This window comes from Psittacula echo (genome assembly GCF_963264785.1).
Source record: "Psittacula echo genome assembly, chromosome: Z".
NCBI lineage: Eukaryota > Metazoa > Chordata > Aves > Psittaciformes > Psittacidae > Psittacula > Psittacula echo.
Window position 1 is genome coordinate 78,694,906 of NC_137742.1, and position 17,064 is coordinate 78,711,969.

General features: G+C 36.8%; 1 protein-coding gene across 2 annotated transcripts in view; it reads right to left on the minus strand.

Moving 5' to 3' along the window:
- MEF2C (myocyte enhancer factor 2C) overlaps positions 1 to 17,064 on the minus strand; it is a 74,753-nt gene that overhangs the window by 15,828 nt on the left and 41,861 nt on the right. Inside the window, exons 3-6 of one of the 2 annotated variants that reach the window (XM_080637378.1) lie at positions 16,779 to 16,838; positions 16,496 to 16,633; positions 9,757 to 9,943; positions 8,532 to 8,579 (exon numbers count right to left, since the gene is read on the minus strand). In XM_080637378.1, coding sequence (XP_080493504.1) covers positions 8,532 to 8,579; positions 9,757 to 9,943; positions 16,496 to 16,633; positions 16,779 to 16,838 — 433 coding nt within the window. Of the gene's footprint in view, positions 1 to 8,531; positions 8,580 to 9,756; positions 9,944 to 16,495; positions 16,634 to 16,694; positions 16,839 to 17,064 lie in introns of both variants that reach the window. The other variant, XM_080637377.1, reaches the window with a different exon arrangement.

Consider the following 17,064-nt stretch of genomic DNA (forward strand, 5'->3'; position numbering starts at 1 on the left):
GTTCCAGATTTTTTATTTTTTTTTTTAATAATGGGAAGAGAATGAAAAGTATCTCAACAACTTTTTTTACAGTTTTAGACACCATATAGAAATCATATTAATAAAAAAGTAAAGATTCCTATAACAGTATAAGACTAAGCTGGTATGCAGGTCTTCCTGTAACTCACCCATTCCTTCTATGCAGGTTATAAAACTGTCAGTGGGAATTTCTTGCTCTTTAAGTCTAAAGCTATGTAAAGGTCTCTAATGGCAATACATTTGTCAAAATTATTTCTAACCCTTGGGCTAGTGCCCTAAAAAATCTGGAACATCCTTACAATCTACTTTATGTGGGTCATTTGCAGGTGCACACTACTGTTGCTGCTAAAAGGTACATGTATCCCATACTGCAGTAACTGGGGTCAGATTTCATAGAATCACAGAATCAGATTGGTTTGGGTTGGAAGATACCTTAAAGCTCATCCAGTTTCAAACCCCTGCCGTGGGCAGGGACACCTTCCACTAGACCAAGTTGATCCAAGCCCCGTTCAGCCTGGCCTTGAGCACTGTCGGGGATGGGACAGCCACAGCTTCTCTGGGCAACCTGAGCCAGGGCCTCACCACCCTCATAGGGAAGAACTTCTGCCTAAGATCTAATCTAAAACTGTATTATCTGTTTCTTTTAGGACAGAGATGATGCTTCTTAAGCAGAAGCTGAAAGCAAAGAAGTGGCTCTTTGGCCACTTAACGCAGAGCACTCTGCAAAACACACTTCTATAAATCTAAGGACATGCTGTGAGCCTAAGAGGGTAGAAATATGAGATACTTTTTCAGTCAAATGGAGAAATAGGTGAGTTCACATAGATGTAGTATGAAAGACCATGAGAACAGAAACCTGACCTGTTTATCACAGGCCATTAAACTTCATGCAAATACTTTACTGCTGAGTCAAGTGCATAACTAAGTACATGGCACTCACCAATACTGTGGTTATGTTTTGTGGCTATAATAAGATCTGTATTTAAATGTTTCTGAAGTAGTTCGTGCACCAAGTATACTTCCACTTTAGCATAGCAGTTCACAGTTTAGTAAAATAAATGTAAATGTGGCACCTGACTGCCTACAGAATTTGCCTGTGGCTACCCACATAAGGAACTGCGAGCAACCTTTCAAAACATTTCTTATTGCAGTTAGGTTTCCCAAACTGCAGGTAGGTATTTCAGCACATCTCTTGACTCCCTCCTTGCAACCTTTGGAAGAGGGCTACGTCTCATAGGGTCTGTTGCAAGTCTTACACTGAGTGAAGGGAGAGTGCTCCTCCTTGTTCAAGGATGATCATCCTTAATCCTCCCTAAATTGCAATTTTTGTGAAAAATCACTTAAGAAAATTACACAGTGGTTCTCAGTTTTGTACTTTATAAATATGACATGTCTGTAGTTCAAACACATGGGCACTGCACGGTGAGCATCAGAATTATATTCCTATATGTTACAAGTTCTTAAGGTTCAAACAAAATGTCAGAGATCACAGAACCATTTAAAAGGGCTGTTTACCATGGCAAAACCCCTACCCTGCCCCTGTCCCATGCGTGGTAGCTAGTACCATGAGGATCAGGGACGGGGTGATGTCCCTGACCTTGTGTAGTGCTCCCCACTCACTGTTCATGTCTGCAAATGTTAGTCCATGCTCTACACTAAGGTTTAGTCTAGTAGGAGAGGTCAACACCAAAACCCATGCCCATCTGAAATATAGCTTGTGCAACAGCTTTCCCAAAAATCTTGCAGTAACTGACATGGGCCTATCTGTTAATATGTGCAGCATGCACAAATCCTATCTGGTCGTCACCCATCTGAGATAAGCCTCTCTCAAACACATGTTTTCAGGACTTAGCTGGCCTCTTACAATTGTAAATTAATTCTTATTCCAGTAAACCAATTAATTAATGCGTATCTTCCTCCATTTTGTATGCTAGCTGAAATTATGCTCCATTCTAGTCCTATCTATGCAAAAAACAAGCTGTACATTTCTTTTTTTTTTTTTTTTTTTATTTAATATGAGCTGTTCTAGAGTCAGAAGAAAGGAAAAAAACCCACCTGCCAAGTCATAAAAAACCCTATATTACTGAAAAGGATAACCTTTTCTAAAGATATACAAGGGAAAGACTTCCTAGAACAAGTAGAAGACTTATCTATCTCGCCTCCTGACTGCCTGAGTGAGAGTCTTTGACAAATCATCTGCTTTTAACAAATTGTTTGCTGACGACAAATAATTTCCCTATTTTTTTTTTTTTGGGTGCTTGAAATCAACTATTGTTTTGGGGAAATTGCTTTTTAATGGAAAATATTTCAAGACAAGAAGCAATTCCAAGTATAAACTGAACACATTATTTGAAAATAATGAACTTTCTTGCTTCCACAAAGAAACTGTAGAAATAAGGTTTTGTTTTTGATTTTGGTTTTTTTAAACGTATAGCTAAACTGTTGGTTTTTGTTAAATGCACAATTACTGAAAATTAAAGAGTGGACAATATAAGCCTGTGTCACGAAAAAGTTTCAGGACTAACTATACTAAAGGCAAATGATATATACTTATATTTTAAACTTACCAATGTCATTAGAACAGATATGCACATAAAAGGGAAGTGTTTTGCACATAGATAATACTACTTAGATTTGTTTTGAAAAGAAAAAATCAGTAACTAACCTATCCTTATCTCCTCTGGCTTTTGTTTCTGGGAGACTGCTCCAACTGCTACCAGAGGAAAAATCACCTTGCAAGAGGTTTGGAAAACAAATAGAATTTATGGACTTAATATCTTACTCGGGGAATCATGTTAAAAGTTAAAGAGCAGGGGTCATGTTAACTTAAGCCAGGAGCTTCCACGTGTGGCTGCAGTCCCAGCTTCCAGAGGTTAAAAGCATTTCTTGCTTTCATTCTCAGAGCAAAGTCATTGGTGCATTCCAGATCCAGGAGCCATCAGCTGTCTCCTTCAGCACAGGCAGGAAATGCAGATGTTTGCTAGTTTGCAGTGCCGTTTTCTATATTCTGAATTTGAACAAGAATATAGATTCCAGTGTGCAAAACAAGACAGTGTGGTGTCTTAATGAGCAAGAATGCACAGACAAAAATCTCGGTGAAATCTCTGTCTCACTGAAGTGAAGCATAAAATTTCCCCAGACTTCATGAGAGAAAGGATTTTATCTAAAGAATCCAAATTATTCTTGAGAAACATTTGAAACTGCTTGTCATAAAGGAAAAGAAGTCAATCATGCCTGCCTTACAATCCCACTTACAAAGAACCACATCTTATATGACTCACTTAATTGTTCATTACATGTGAACTTGGGGCTTTTTTTTTTTCAAGCTGTCTCTTTATAAATACAAATATTGAGACTGTTGATTAAAGAGATGATGAGACAGAGAATAACTAAATAAATTACTAAGTCAATACTTACACAGCTGATGGAAACCTAATAAAGGCCAAATTTTCACAGATTTTCACTGAGGTCTACTGAGTTTATGTGGATGTCTGCCTTGGTAAGAGGCAGACATATGAGTTGGGCAAAAATACGTGCATTCAGCCTTTGTATATGACACCCATTGCCGAGATATTTTTAACTTTTACATGGACAGCAGCATCCATCCTTTCAAACTTAACCTCAAAGTTTGACTGATGTGGTTTTTACCTGTCTGAAAAGAGTCTGAATAAAGTGTGTAAAACCGATCAGTTGCTTAGGGCAGAAATAGGACTTAATTTTGGAAAGGCCTGTGTTGCTGCCTACACAGATATGAAATTGAGGTACTGTTACATAGACAATTTCCTTCATACTGTGTATTAGAGCTGTTAGACAAGTTCTAGTGTTCTTTCCACTTTATCACAAATCTCCTGTCTATAGGTACTTCCCTTAAAACACTGAGGAAAAAAAAAGGTATATATTTTCCTTATATGGAGGAAAGCTTGGAAAATAAACACTTAATGGCATAATGTGAGTGGCAAAAGAGAAAAGGAGAGCTGTTATGTTTTCCATTTCTTATCCTCCTTTATGGTTTTAAGCCAACCTGCCAATTTATGAATTCTTATTGTTTGGATTTGGCACTATTGCATCACAAGCTCTGTTATGAATGACTGTGTGTTCTTTCTTTTGGACTGTAAATTTCCTTGGACAGGAACTATTGTTTACTATACTTTTGTACTGCATCTTGCCCAATCTTTGGATCAGAGGTCTGTGGGTGACTGCACTCATCAAATAATAAGGGAAGGGCAATGACTTATCATGCTTTAGCTGGCAAACCCAGTCCTAACAGGTTGCCCATAAACTGTGGTTTGGGAATCATTGTTCCAAGCTCACTTGTTTATTTAACATATTCCACACTTGTAGAGTAAGAATTATTTTCTCTTGACTATGCCAAGCATTTCAGGGCACAGTGGAGAATATTTATATAATCTTTTAATTCTTTTTCTTTTTTTAATTTTTTATTTTTAGCATTAGTTCGCTTATTTACAGTTTCAAAAGACTAATGCAACTAGGTGCCTTCAAAATCCTTGCTTATTTTTGGTACTGCTTGTAGGCTTATTTGGGTAGATGGCTTCTCTTTTAGTCAATCACTCTTTTTGAGAAGATACAATCCAGATTGTATCTACCCGATACAGTAGCCTCTACCTGACAGCTTTTAAATTAAAAGACCCTACTATTACATATATTCCCATGTGGCTTGAAATATTAGTAGAATATATAACATATTCATCCACTGTCACTACAACACCAAGAAAGGAAAAATGAGCAGGGAAGCGCTAGCAAATTATGATATTGGCTGGCAGATCCAGGACCTCAACCCTCAGAAGATAATAATGCAACTGTTAGCTTGTGGTTAATTTCCAGAGGAAAAGACTAGCTGCTGATTTATATATAAATACGGGATGTTATTAAAAAGACATGGGATGAATTAAAAAGACATGGGATGCACTACTGATCTTTTCAGTTTCTAATGATTTTAAAGAACAGGTTTGAGGATGCTTGATTTAAAAAGAAAAAGCACTTAGTCCCACAGACAGCAGTTGCAGAAACAGTCTGCACTTTGCTCCTTTAGTTTAATTTAATGTCAAGATGGAGACAGTACATAAATCAAATAGTGAAACAAACAAGTTACAGAAAGTAAATAAACAATGAAAGCAAGGATTTTTTTTTTTTTTTTCCCATTATACCCATCCTGGCTTTAAAACTGGAGATTTAATTTTTCCTTTTTACTATTTATAGCAGTTTCAAAACTAAAGAAATTCTTTTGATTTAGGTGGGCTTTTTCCATTCAAAAGAAAACTTAATTATATAATACAAAATATCATCATTCAAAAACCATAAAAAATGAAAAATGTGACTCAATCTAAAAATATAGTTCAGTTTGAAAACCAAAAGTTTAAAGTCAGGTGCTAAGATGTCCCCAAATACTGTTGTATTTTGGTTTTAAAACTCTTGAAATATTTTTGATATTTTAATCTTTTATCAGGCTTTTAACATAAATATTGAGCAACTGCATAAAACTTGAGTTCAAATAATTTACAGTAGTAAAACTTCGTAGGCATCAATTTATTTCTGGTTAAGTTACTGTTATGTGGTTTTGTTAAAGACTACACTTCCTATAAAGGAGCTTCACATAGTACCCAAGGTACATGTCACTTTGTCTTCATATTAGCTATGATATAATCTAGATTGGGTTTGGAGCATACAGATTTGGGATCAGAAAGTTCTTGTTCTCTCTCTCTCAGTCAAAAGCCTCTGGTTTGAGACAATAGTGCCAAAGACATTGCTGTATTTATAATTTAGCAACTATCCTAAATGTGAAGTTCACCCCAACTTTGCTGGCAGTTGCTACTGTGACACAATAGAAACTATTTGGTGTTTGGCTAGGAACAAATTTACTTTAACAAACCTGAGATAACCTTGGTTTAGCTTCAAAATATCACTTATGGTAGTTAGTTATGTAGTATAATAAAGAAGTAGACAGCTTTTATAAGTTCTATTTATGTCTTGGGTTAAACCCCAAGGTAGAGTGTAGATGATTCCAGGATTATTGCATGAAATAGTCCAAGCTAACAAAATAATATACTTCTAAAACACAGGCTTAACTAATCTTCTTCCATTTTGATATTGCAGCTATAATGCAATTTGTTATAATGTAATTTGTTAAAGCAATGCAGAAACCGAGGCCTGGTGTTAGTAATCAAAAGTAGTTTAATTTTGTAATGGCAGAAATGAAATTCTTCAGACTTTTCTTCTTGGAGCATGTTATTTTGAATATATGCTATTTTTGGACACTGCAGAAAATGCGAATTCATAATGTTCTAATTTGGCTAGAAATATGAACCCCAACAGATTAAACCACACGATCATGCTACCAGCTTCTAAGATGCCAAACAGAAGAAAACACAGAGGTCTCTGTTTTTTGTGAAGAATGATGAACAAAGAGAACTTTTGATGTTTATTCTTCTGCCCCCTAAAGAAAAAGAACTGCCCAAAATAGTGCCATTGTGAAATGGTGCAACTCAGACAGAGGATTTAACCTTACAGGGACCTTTTCATTTTCCTTCAGCCCTTTTATCAAATTCTCCTACTGCTCTGCATTGAAGAGATTTAGAAAACACTTCTTTAATGGTGTTTAAAGCTCTTATTGCCAGATAAAGAACAAGGACTATTCATACGATTAAATATTTATGATGCATTCCTAGCAATGCCCCTCATATACATGCCCCACAAATCAATTACCTGCTCCAAAGTTATATTGCTTGAGAGCTTAATGCACAACACTGAGCGCAGGAAACACAAAATTTTAATTTGTGAGTAAATAATCAAGCTATCGCTCTTCCTATGCTTATATATATTTTTAATATATTTCCAAAAAAGAAAAAATATACTTAGAAAAAACATAAATTTTTGACTGGCCTATTGATATACAGATTTTATTAAGCACCAGGATTATTAAGCCAAACACACGTGTTGACGAACTTTAATCATTTGCCCCGTTTAAAAGACAACACTGTGTTCTTTACTAATCGCTTTCCAAAGTCTTTTTAAAGGAACAGGGAAATCAGCAGCAAGGAGATGATATTTCTTAGTAAGTCAGTAGAGGGAGCCACTCAATAGCGCAATCAATTTCCTATCCTAGCCCCTCTGTTGCTCCTTCCTGAAGTTACACACGAGGTTAAAATGAGATGAAACGCGAACATCGCCAGAATTAATCCTTCTTTAGCGGTGTTTTGGAGGCTAACAAAAGATAATTAACAAAATTATAATTTTCTATAGTGCTTTATTTTTTTTGAGAACAAAGGAGACAATAGATAAGTTCCCGTGGCCTGCCTTCCCTACTCCTAAATTAATACAGAATGACCCCTCAAAGCTTCCGCATGAGTTTAAAGTGCCTTTCTGATACAATGCAGTGCCGCTTCAATTTTACTACAAACGCATCACACAAATATCTGTGACTTATCTATGTGTGAAGATAAAATGTGTGGGGTTTCCTAATGTGGGATAAGAAGAGCCAAGAAAGAAAAGCATTTCTTTATAAGTAATTATATAAGACAACGTCAGAATCGGCATATATATCAGCTCTGGTTTATAGTGCACAAAATGGATCTTCCAGCTATTTTTCCATACAGTTCTTTCTGAGAGCAATTAACACAGTAAAATTGGATGTGCTCCATGTTTTACCACTCAGTTTATTTTCTTCTAACATATGTGTTTACTTCTCAAACTGAAAAAAGTAATCTTGCCATTGTCTTTTGTAATCCATATTTGGAATAATGCAAGATTGCTGACATTGCTAACAAACCACTGAGTTTACTGAGCAAAGGGGACTACTCTGACAACATTGCGTTGATAACACAGACCTTAGCAAGTACAGTTCTCATTAGTTCCATGGGAGCAGGACTAAAGGGGATAATCTTTTTCTCTGCATGGGTATTTTGAAAATCCTTTCCCTGTTGTGTACCAAAGCACTTAAGCAAATACGTAAAACTAAGCTTAAGTTAATTACTGATTATTTAAGTAAATGCTAACAGATTTTGCTGACTAGCAATGGTCTTAGAGAAGGGGCTTGAAATCAGATCTGTGCTCAGTAGATTGAAGTCTAATGAGCGACTCAATGTTGAAAACTTTACTCAAGCATAAATTAATAAAACAAAACCCCAATTCCACTATCAATGGAATAACTCCTTCTGACTTAAAAAAAGTCAGGGTTTCTGACACTGGCTTCAGCAGGAGTTTTGCCTGAACAGGGCAAGGGACCCAGAAGTTTTTACAGAAGGGCTAATGTAAAAGAAAGCAGACATTTGTGTCTGTGGAATTTGTTGAGGTGCAAGATTTCTGACATTATTGAAAACAAGCCTTTTCCAACTAATAAGGGAAGCACAAATATCAACTCACACCCATCTGGGGGAAATAAACCAATGCTGACAACTTTCTAATATTCCACCTCCAATACAGAGCTATTTTAGGACTCAGCCTTTGAAGGAAGTCCTTTGTTCACTCAGAAAAATAAATATAAATGATTTTCTCTTTACCTGCACTGGTGCCTGCACCGGTTGTGAGGTCCCCACCCATCAGGCCACCTAGGGGGTTGAAATGACATACTACAAATGAGCATGATAAATTATGAAAGGCAAATATTCAAAACATTTTCTCTAACTTCAAACAGCCAGCTCCACTACTCACTACTGTTTTCCTCTTACTTCAGCAGGCATCAGATCAGACCCATAATCATAAAATTGTAATGCTTTAAAGTTACTCATACGAGAGGTTTGCCTTTCAAGGACAAACAAAATATGTAGCACACAACATTTCATTATTTTATTTTCATATTTCTACAGCATGAGAAAAAAATCAATTAGTATTTGAAAGGCATGTATAGTAGTCCTTCATTTGAAAACTCTTTAGCTCAGCATTACTCAGAAAAGCAAAGGTTTCCGCATAGAATTGGAAGGAAGAGACTTGAAGGTTTCTGGAAGGGAACATAACTGAGAATCTGTAATATGTGTTTACATAGCTTTTAATTTTAATTTCCTCAGCCTTTCATAGACATTCACTCTAAGGATTTTTAAAACTTCTCTTTGCACTTGGGGACCTCAAATGATTTTTTGAACCCAGTATACTTAAGGATCTTGATGTTGCTTCAGCCAGACAGACTGAATGAACTTAATCCCCATCTATCCTATTCAGAGATGAGCTCTCATCATCACCAGAGAAAAGCACAGCCTTTTGCTATACAAGGCACTTCAGTACAGAGCTCAACTAACATTAACCCATCAAGGAACCTGTGAATGCTCGAATAGTAATAAATTCTGCTTTTAGCCTCTAGACTGCCGATTTAAGGAACAAGTGTCCCATTTTACTTGCTTCAACTTGTTTGCATTGGCTACACTTTCTCCCTGTTAAGTTTTATGGTATAGTGAGTTAGTGCATGAATTAAGTAGACACACTGCCATTTTATAAAACAGCAAATTGTCTGCCCTTTTATCCTTTATTGATTTCCTTTAATCTTAGTCAATATTCAGCTTTCTCTAGATTTTTTATTATTTTTTTATTTTTTTTTTAATTTTCTAAATTGGGAATAGAAACCCCTTGAGCTCTTTTGATTTTTTTCAACACAGCAATTTTGGACAAACTGTTATGACTGGTAAAAACAGAGTTCTTGTTTCTCAGGGCACAGTTGTACAGTTTAAAATGACCTAAAGCAGACAAGCAGCTGATTAAAGCTCATTTAAAGGGATGGGATTAAACACAGCCTACCTGTGTTACCTGCACTCGGAGGCCGATGTGTCACACCTGGAGACATGCTATTTCTTTGCAAAGAAGGATGAGCCAGTGGCAAGAGGTTGGGGTTTCCCAGGGAGCTGACTGGGTTACTGTATACCAGACTGTTGTGGTTGGACACTGGGATAGAAACTGGCATCTCAAAGTTTGGTGGTGGAACAGCCTGTATGAGCAAAAAAGGAAACAAAGACGAGAATAGTACAGAAGCACAACAGCATTCAAGTACAGTTTCTCTATATTTAGTGCAAATATTTTGTAGTTGGTGGTTAAAATACTTACGCTTGCCCACCCACCCCCCTGCCCTGAAAAGTCAAGAGAAGATTTTCAGAAGAGTTACCAAAGCTTTTAAATATGATTCTTTCAAATCATGATTCCATCTTTGCTTGATGCAGCTTCCACATTCACTTTGTAAGAACTGGAAATTTTTATTCTTTTTTTTTTTTTTTCCTTTAGTTTAAAACAAAATCTTGTTTTATGAAGCTTAATTTTCTTTTTCTTTAATTCTGTAAAGTTGTAATTGTTCACTTGTGATATCTTAATCTAGCGTAACACATGACTGCAAGATCAAAGGTACATGACTATGCTGACTTCATCGCATGGAGAAAAATTAGAAGGGGTGGAATGCAAAAAGGAAAGCTTTAATTTCAGCTTATGTTGCTTTAGCAACCAGAATGATCCCAGATCACATTAAAGGCACGAACATGGTAAATTACTTTTTTTAAAAGTTTCTTTCTTAGCTTGGATGGGCTTAAAAGAAAGAAAGTTCTACTCAGGAACATGTAGCAAATGCAAGAATTTTAGATAGACAACAGTCTTGGGTTCTTTGTTGGGTCTTTTTGGTGTTTTGTTTTGTTTATAATTTAATCTATTTTTTGTTTGCTTAGATTTTTTTTGTTTGGTTGGTTGTTTTTTTGAGGGCGGTGGTGGTGTTCAGTTACACCTATCCAACATACTGCTTTCATACTTTAAGGCAGGATCCTTTCCTGAGCCACTTTCCTTTGCAAGAATCTCTTTCAAAAAAGAACCATTCTGACAGAGGGTGTGAGAAGATGCAGTACCTGATTCTCATTACAGTCTTAGAAATCCCAACTCAGGTTTTCTTGGTCGCTTGGAGTTTTCTTGGGCAGCAGTTGTCTGAATTTCTTTAAAATATATGACTCTGGTGGCATTGAAATAAATTAGACTCCATATTTAATCTCTTGTTATAAAAATATTTTTTAAATTAAATTTTTTAAATTTATTTTTTTTTAAATAATTGATTTATTGTTTTTGTGAATGGAAAGAAAATTTTTTCAGAATTACCTGACAGCATTTTGTGGTTGGACTAGACCTCTGACGGCTCCTTCTAACCCAAACTATTCTATGATATGGTTCCATGATTTCAGATATCCAAATGCCTCACTGCAAAGTACCCCTTAATTTGACCTTAAAAAATCTTGAACCCATCAGAAAACTCTTGAAACCAGCCATGTAACATCTTCAGAGGGGGGAAATCACAGGTTTTAATTTTGCTGTTGGCAGCGATAGCACTGGTGAGTCTTCCAGGACCTAGAGGGAGGATGTTGAGAGCCGGATACATAATTTGCTGTGTCAGGCATCAGAGTCACCCTGATCTTGTGCCACACACGTCTATTCTCTGGCTGGCTAGAGCTGTTGGCTGTGCCCTGTGTATTTCAGCTCTGACCATTCAAACACAGTTATCCTTTAAGGTTATTTTTCCCTGTCCTCTCCCCTTTCTAGGGGCAGACATAATTTTGCTTTAAATATAGAGGAATCATTTTGCTTAACCACTGAAACATACAGTAAGACTTTGGTTCAGGGCATGATATGAAGGATATATTACACAAATGCCTTGGGACTTATTTGGAGGTGTTAATTTAGCTCTGAAAACTTTCACGTAGCCTGTGGCCTGGTTTTGTGAGAGGCGGCCATAGCATAATGGATGAGATCAGGCATGGCACTGGAGATGATAGACCTGCTGGGTTTTCTATGGATCTGAAACATACTAATGTTTGTGCCTCAGAAATAGAAAAAAAGAGAATAAATTATTTTGTGATGAAAAATATAATTGCTGAAGTGTGTTATTTATTTCTCTCAGGAGCAACCATGTTTTTTTCTTGTAGCTGTTCTTACAGTTCAAGTCCAGCTTGGTAGCTGCATGCGTGACTTCTCTTTATGGGAAAATTTACAAAGTGCATAGCACAAGGAGTAATAGTGTATGTCAAAACTGAGGTCTAAACTCCTTGGAAATAGGTTCACATATGAAACATTTGATCAGTCTGAAGGTATCTTTTAAGCAAGACATTCTGTTCATTGTCCACAGAAGGACTCAAAAGGTTCCCAAATCCCTGGTAAGTCGGAGGTTCATGGCTGGTCCTGGAGCCCAAAGTCAGCAACCGCCTTTTCAAAAGGTTTTAGCCAGTGAATTCTCATGAGGATAGATGTCTTAGCTCCACCTCCAGCCTGGTGTGAGATATGCATAAGCCAACATGGAGCCTCTTGTTGCAGTGTTCACGGCTGTGGTGGAGATCTCTGTGCCTGGTGGATTTCAGCACATGATTCTGCCTGCTTGAGTGACAGCCCATGTCAGATTGAGTGTCACCCACTGGGGAGCATGTTGCACAATATCTTCTTCACCTCTGTCATGCGATCTGTCAAATTAGTCCTCTGAGCTTGGGTAGACACCAATACTGCCTGAATTTTCTTAATTTACTTTCCTAATCCCAATCTCTGTGGAGTTACCTAAACTAAAACACAAATGCCAACCCTCACAGGCTTGTCTGCTTTCATCATTATGCTCTTTCTTACACGTACAAACCAAACCCTTGAAGGGCTGGAAACTTCTTTTTCTATGTTAGTACAGTACGAAAGAGCTCCAGCCTCAGTTGCTGTTGCTGCTCCCAGTCTCTCTGGTCATCACTGAAACATACAAACATTGCTGAAACAGTTTCTCAGCTTTCATTTTAGAGGTTTAAAAATATATTTTTTAAAGGAGTTAAATTATTTTCTTAATTTCTGTAGTAATTGTTTCATTTTCACAATTTTCCCTACTGTTCAGATATACTTACATCTACTTACAGGGTACTTCATAGGCAATTTTATGAGGGTAAAGTCAGTTTATTCTCTGGCTTTGCAGCACAATGCATGCTTATCTGGAATATAGTAGTTTTTATTTTTTCTCTTCAGTAGTGGAAGGTCAGAGATAGAAGTAAGTGTCTAGCTACAGTGCTGCTCTGCCCAAATTTTGTGACAGACTTGCATGACCTTCACCAAGAACTGCAACCTCCTGCAGATTCCCTAGTCATTCCTGGTGGAAAGTCACAGGGCATATCTATTCCAGCTAGGCCTGACGGACATTAAAGCTTATGATGCACTTGCGTAATATCTGTATTAGCAAATTAAACTTGCCTAGGAACTGAGGCCATCTGAGGCAACAAAGCAGTCCACATCCATACTATTAAGCTTTCTCAAACTCAAAACCATCATGGCTACATATAATCTGACAATTGGGAATTGTTCCTGGTCTGGGCTAACAACCAAACAGAGCTAAGACTGTTTGGGTTGTTTGGGAAAGCGTTACTTGGCCAGTGCCAAAAGCGTACCAGGGACTGTTCAAACAATTCAGGGCAGGGATAAGTACCTCCCGCTGCCTTGGTACATTCTTTGCCATTTGCTAATTTACTAACACAGATGAAGCCTTATCTTAACATGCATGCAGTTTGCCACATTTTACTTCTTTTTCTCTCTTTTCTCATTTGGACACAATTGCCAAAGAGGGCAGATGGCTCACCTGAGAGGATACTGTCAGTGTACAACACACACTGTGTTAGATGTGTGCTCCACAAGCTGTGGTATGTTGTGCAAAGCAAAGTGCTGGGGGCTCGAACCCCTTGGAAATCAATTGACCAAACATTCTGTGTTAAATATTGTTTTTATCCCTCCCATGTTCAACCAGGCCTTCATTTATTTAGAGACAGAGATACTTATAGATCCCTTCTAGTCGACTATTTCTGTCTCCTCTGCTTTCATCACTCTTATAAAATTACAAATGAATGTCTAATTATTATCAGATGTTTTAGAACAATATAAATACTTATCCCTAGAAAATTATCTGAGGAAACATTATTGGCCTTAGCTGTTAGGAGCAAAAGCCAATTTTGTTTTTATTTGGCAGCAGCTTTATTATGTTACAAGACCAGGCACAGGCATTGCATTGTTTTATATATTTTGTAAGTAGTGATTTAATGACTTGACTTGGTGACTTTTTGTTCAGTTTTGCTCCCCTTTCCCCCCACAACTTTCTTGGGAGCCTTTGATGATCACAAGTAAATGAATACAACTTCTCTGACTTCCCTGGAGTTATACTGATTTGTACAGTTATGGATGTTATGGTACGCAATATAATATATAATATATAATATATAATATATAATATGTAATATATAATATGTAATATATATGTAAAATTTCCATTATATTCTAGCTTTGAGCTCCATATCGGCCATTACATCTTGGCTTATGCCAAGGAAAGCAGCCTCTGTTGCATTAGAGGAGAACATCTACTGATTCCTCCTTTTGTGGGAAGCTGCTTAATGGAGCATATGGACCTTGAGCTCTGTGTGAAGTATTCAGAGAAGGGATATCCTATCTTACATGAAATAACGTTTTGCAGTTCTGCATCTCTGAAGCGTCTCTGAAGTAATTTCACAAAAAGATAATACACTGTACCTCGTAACATCCCTGCAAGGTTGGAAGTCACTTTATACCCTAAATACAGCTCAGAAAACCAAGTTCATCACTATGTTAATAGCAGAAGTAGGACTACCTTTGAGGTCAAAAGATTAAATTTAATAAAAGCTATCAGAGGGAAACTCCATTAATTTTTGGGAGGACAAAAGTGATGTCCCATGTTTATATTAACTGTGTTGTTTCTAATTCATAGAACTTTCCTAGTTTTATAGAAAAGATGATTTTCCCAAATTCTCATGGAGGTAAAGAAAGTGATAGAATTCACTATCACAGGAATGAGTTGTATTACAAGGTGGTTTTTTTTTTCCTTTTTTCATGTCTTAAGATTTCAAATGGTTATGACATCCACTGCTTTGTTGGATCAAGAACAGGTAGCATGAGAAAAAACAGAGGATCTGAAGGACCACCTCAAACACAGTTTTTAAGATGAAAAAATGGCTTTGGTTAAATACTATCTGATTGAAACAGTCTCTTTTCAATCAGACGAGACTATTTCAATCAAAAGAGATTAAATCCATCTCTTTTGAACAAGCCAAAGGTTATCCTTGAAAAAAAAAGGAATAGTAATTGGTAAGATTTTGATGTGACAACGGGTTAAGCATTCCATCTTATAAGAGTCACCCTAAATGTTGCAGTCATCATTTGTCAAACTGAATTCCATTCTGAGAAAAACAGCTATGCAAAATAAGCAGATAAAAAAGGAGGCAAGAAAGATGGAATATATATGTGCTCCTCCCTGATATTTGGTCATTTTTAACCAGTCATTCCAAATACTGATTTATCAAGTTTGGTACCATTCTGGTCTCACATAAAATCTTTATTATTATAGTAATTTTTTCAAAAGTACATTTGCCATGATGTGAGAACTTCTTCAAGTTTTAATTAACTTGAGTGAAAATCTTTCTGCTCAGAATGAATGGAAAGAACATTTACAGTGCATGAGACAGAATCTGAACATCCTTAAAAGGCATCCTCAACTTAGGTATCAGATTTTGTATGCACAATTGACTAGAACTATAGAAGAAATTTTGCTCATTCTGGGTATACAGAATCATTTTTGGCAGCTAGCAATACAACCAACAGGTGGGAACAAGGAATGAACACAGATCTCTTAGAAGCAAGCAGTTACCTCTGCAAATTATATAACCTCCAAATCTCCACACTTTTTTTGTTGGCTTTATAAATGTAGCATTCAACATAACGACAAAGTATTCTTCCCTTATATGTCTTGTGCAAACAGAATAGCACATGCAGAGTTATTTCTCTCAGATATCTGGCAAGGCATATGACTGATGGTTAGAAAATTTGAATTGGTTAAAACAAAATTTAGCTCATGTTAAAGCATTAAAGAAATGCTGATGAGGTCAAAGCAAATTCTCTGATAAAGCTGTAAAATCACCCCAACACACAAACATGTCTGAATCCTACCACTAGGCTCTCATGCAGTGTTTCTCTGCAGCGAGCAAGTAGTTGTAACCCTTCAGTGCTGCAACTGAGTTTAGCAAGGACACTTGAGAACTGAAGTGACACGCACAGAACTCACTAATTACTGTTTATAAAGGAATTTCAGTTTTACATTGTTTTTTCTATATTACCACAGAAAGTATTCTGTGGGTTTGTGTGTTAGCCTGTCCACAAGGGAAGATTTCCATTGTTATTTTTTAAGTATAATTTGGGCGAGCGGTGTGGTAAAACAGTTCTGTAAATCAAGTGAATATAATGTATATATGTATATTTCACTTCCTACCACAGATTTCACCTATAATTTCTCTGTGTGTCAGAGGTAGATACTTGGAAGTAAAATAATGTTGTGTGAAATTTTCTGACCACATTGTTTAATTATATATTGGGCTATTAAAGCCTGTTTCCAGCTGAAATGTTTTCCTTAAGAAGCCAGAACTGAAAGGGTTATGGTTTGTTACTGCAGCAGTTATCAGCAGACAGCCATCTAACCTTTGGTACTTACAGGTATTTTATGGCTCTTGATCATATTATCAAATTCTTCATTAATTTTTTTGTATTTTTCTTCAGTGCGTGGGGTGAGAGCGTAAGAGGAGTCAGGATCGGGGCTTTCACAACCTTTGTTTTCTTTCTTGTTCAATGCCTGCCAGGTTCAGAGAAATATCAGAAAGTAAAAAAAATGAAAGGGAGCTTAGAGTACTTACACATAATCTCTGTCTGCTGATCATTAGATCAATATCTTCATTAATTTTTCTGTACTTGTCTTCAGACTCAGGGCTGTGACCTACTGAATCATCTGCATCAGGGTCTGGGCTGTCACAGCCATTAAGTCCTTTCTTTCTCAAGGTCTGAAATACATAATTTGGAGAGTTCAATCCTTGACACAGGCTGCAAGAAAGACTCAGCAGTGTTAATACAAACTCCCCAGCACTGGAAGGTTTTACATTACGCTTTAAGGAAAGGAAAGTGATTAGAGATCCACCATGCTGACGCTGTAGGTCTCCAGTGCTGGTGGCAAGAGGAGACCATACAGACTTCCTTCTGAAATGAATCAGTCAATAAAGAATGAAGCTG